General features: G+C 43.6%; 1 protein-coding gene across 3 annotated transcripts in view; it reads right to left on the reverse strand.

The window, feature by feature from the left end:
• LOC115127701 (transcriptional activator Myb-like) overlaps nt 1-1,375 on the reverse strand; it is an 83,060-nt gene extending 81,685 nt beyond the window's left edge. For all 3 annotated transcript variants that reach the window (XM_065008545.1, XM_065008544.1, XM_065008543.1), the window contains exon 1: nt 1,229-1,375. In XM_065008545.1, the coding sequence (XP_064864617.1) occupies nt 1,229-1,368 (140 nt within the window). In that variant the 5' untranslated portion in view covers nt 1,369-1,375. The remainder of the gene's footprint in view (nt 1-1,228) is intronic.
• Between the last annotated feature and the right edge of the window lie 1,540 nt (nt 1,376-2,915).

A 2,915-nucleotide genomic window follows, 5' to 3' on the forward strand; every position in this document is an offset into this window, starting at 1 on the left:
AGAAGAGACTTGCTTGGGCCAAGAAACACGAGCAATGGACATTAGACCAGAGGAAATTTGTCCTTTGGTGTGATGAGTCCAAATGTGAGATTTTTGAATCCAACTGCAGTGTCTTTGTGAGACGCAGAGTAGGTGAACGGATAATCTCCGCATGTGTGGATCGCACTGTGAAGCATGGAGGAGGAGGTGTGATGGAGTAGGAATGCTTTGCTGCTGAAGGAAAAACAGCCAACAATTGCTCAGCATATGTGGGAACTCCTTCAAGACTCTAGGAAAGCATTCCTCATGAAGCTGGTTGAGAGAATGGCAAAAACTGTAATCAAGGCAAAGGGTGGCTACTTTGAAGAATCTCAAATATAAAATATATTTTGATTTGTTACATGATTACATATTTGATTGTTTTGATGTCTTCACTATATTCTACAGTGTACAAAATAGTGACGTAGAATATTGTATTTTTTATTTCGTTTTTTTATTCTGCTTTTTTCAGGGATGCTGCAGCAACCGCAGAGAGAGAGAGGCAGAGAGAGAGAGAGAGGGGGAGAGAGAGAGAGAGAGGGGGAGGGAGGCAGGAGGGAGGCAGAGAGAGAGAGAGAGAGAGAGAGAGAGGGGGAGAGAGAGAGAGAGGGGGAGAGAGGGGGAGAGAGAGGCAGAGAGAGAGAGGGGGAGAGAGAGGCATAGAGAGAGAGGGGGGGAGAGAGAGAGGCAGAGAGAGAGAGAGGGGGAGAGAGAGAGGCAGAGAGAGAGAGAGGGGGAGAGAGAGAGAGGCAGAGAGAGAGGCGTAGAGAAAGAGAGAGAGAGAGAGAGAGACAGAGAGAGAGAGAGGGATAGAGAGAGGCAGAAAGAGAGAGAGAGAGGCAGAGGTAGAGAGCGAGAGAGCGAGAGAGAGGGGCAGAGAGAGAGAGAGACAGAGAGGCAGAGAGAGAGAGAGAGAGAGTGTCACTAGCGCAGTGAAGGAGCGTGAGGCGAACACATGCCAGATGACTACCAGCACCTGTTATCTGAGCAAGACAGAACAAAACTACATATCCTCTCAAAAATAAAATCTCTCTCTCTGTTAGCAGCACAAAATAAAGTTTTTAAACAACTTCTAACTCCAACCGCAACAATGCAGGAAATATAAACATAATTTTAACGCAGTTGTTGAGAGACAAATATAAATTAAATGATAGTCCATCTAAAAGCCCAGACAGCAGCTTCTGTAGTGTAGTATTTGTAGTTATTCTACCTGTGTCTTGGCCGCCTGGCCATGCGAAGGGTAGTTTCTGTAGAGAGCAACTCGATGTCCGTGTCCTCTCTGAGCGCTGCGGTGCCGTTCTGTTCTGACTGTCTCTCCTGTCTGCCGAGGAAGAAGGAGCAGGTTGACATTAAAATAGTGAAGGATCACGCAGGCTTGTAAACAGAGCGGAAAGCCACGAGTCCCGCTATAGCCCCTCCTCCTCCCTACCTCCTCACCCTCCTCCTCCTCCTCCTGCAACTCGCTCCGTTTGGCGCCCTGACATAGGCGCGTATTCCTTACCCTTTCCGCGCTTAAACTCTGTCGCTGCTTTCCAAGAGGTTCATTCTAGTTTTTCTTGGAGAAAAAAATAGTAAATTGTGGACAGGGAACGGGGGTTATTGTATCTGACGACAATGTAAACAATTGTGGACTTAATGTTTTGGCATGGAGTTGAGTGGACCGCGAGGTGAAGCAAAGTGGCATGATGGTTTATTTTTCTCCTCTCTCTGCCTGTTGCTGGGCTGCTGCAGTTATTTGATTATTTATCGTGTTACCGAAGTAGGCTACCACCTCTATTCATATCGATCTTGCGTCGTGTTGATAACGCCTCAAATGATTAAGCCTGGTGCGTTTTTTGAACGGCAGTGGTACAAAACATTTGGTGTCCTAAATGAAGGGTAAAGTTGCTCTTGTAGATGAGTCATTCATGTCACTTTATGATTGTAGTCTATTCCTAGGCTACTGTAACCTATTTCATATCGCGTATTGATAGGCTGAGGCCTAAAATAAATGAGTGAGTTTGTCAACAGCAGTAGTCGATTCTTTGTGTCTAATGTCAATAGGGAAAAATGCTCTATTAATGAAATGTGATTCATTCAAGTGTATAATTATGTATAATAAGATCGTAGTTACCTATTTATAACTAGGCTATTGTAGCCAGTTCATATTGATCAAAATGAGGGAGTTTTTGAAAAGTAGTGGTAAATGATGTGTGCGACTTTATGTCAGTAGGTAGATTGCTGTTGTAGCCTAATGATGAGTTATTAGTCACCATAAATCGTTCACTTTCACTTTGAGGTGAAATGACATGCTCTGTTCACTACCTTCAGATTCACTACCATATTCTCATTACCACTCGGGCAACGTGTTTGGGTTAAGTTCATGTCACATTGTGGATATTACTTTTAGCTAAATGTGTGTTTTAACAGGTCCATTGAAAACAAGCCAGTCTGGGACAACCGGTTTTTCCTCATAAACACAAAACTACAACTCAACTTTGTTTTGTTTGTAAACCCACATAACCATGATCTAATCTCAGGCCCGTCTCTTCTCTAGAGGAGAGGAGTCCGATGGTCACAATGTGTGTTCTCATAGTTTATTGTTCTTCCCGATACGCTATCGTATTGTCTCGGTCACTTACAATTACCGTCACCCCTAAAAACACACTATTGTCCCTCGCGTGATGGGGTCAACACACTGAACAGAACTTTGCGTGGAATGGAGACCGCGCACGTAGTAAAACGTTACATCGTTTTATAGTAGAGGTTATAGGCAGGTACTCATTAGTCCTGAAATTACTCAGGGAGCTAACATCTTTAAAACACTATTATGGTTAGGGTTAGATTGTTTGACACAAGCAAACTTTTTTTTAAACAAATCTAATTAAACACGATTACCTTTTATTTGGCTTAGATTC

The sequence above is a fragment of the Oncorhynchus nerka genome, linkage group LG24 (genome assembly GCF_034236695.1).
Source record: "Oncorhynchus nerka isolate Pitt River linkage group LG24, Oner_Uvic_2.0, whole genome shotgun sequence".
In the NCBI taxonomy this organism is placed as follows: domain Eukaryota; kingdom Metazoa; phylum Chordata; class Actinopteri; order Salmoniformes; family Salmonidae; genus Oncorhynchus; species Oncorhynchus nerka.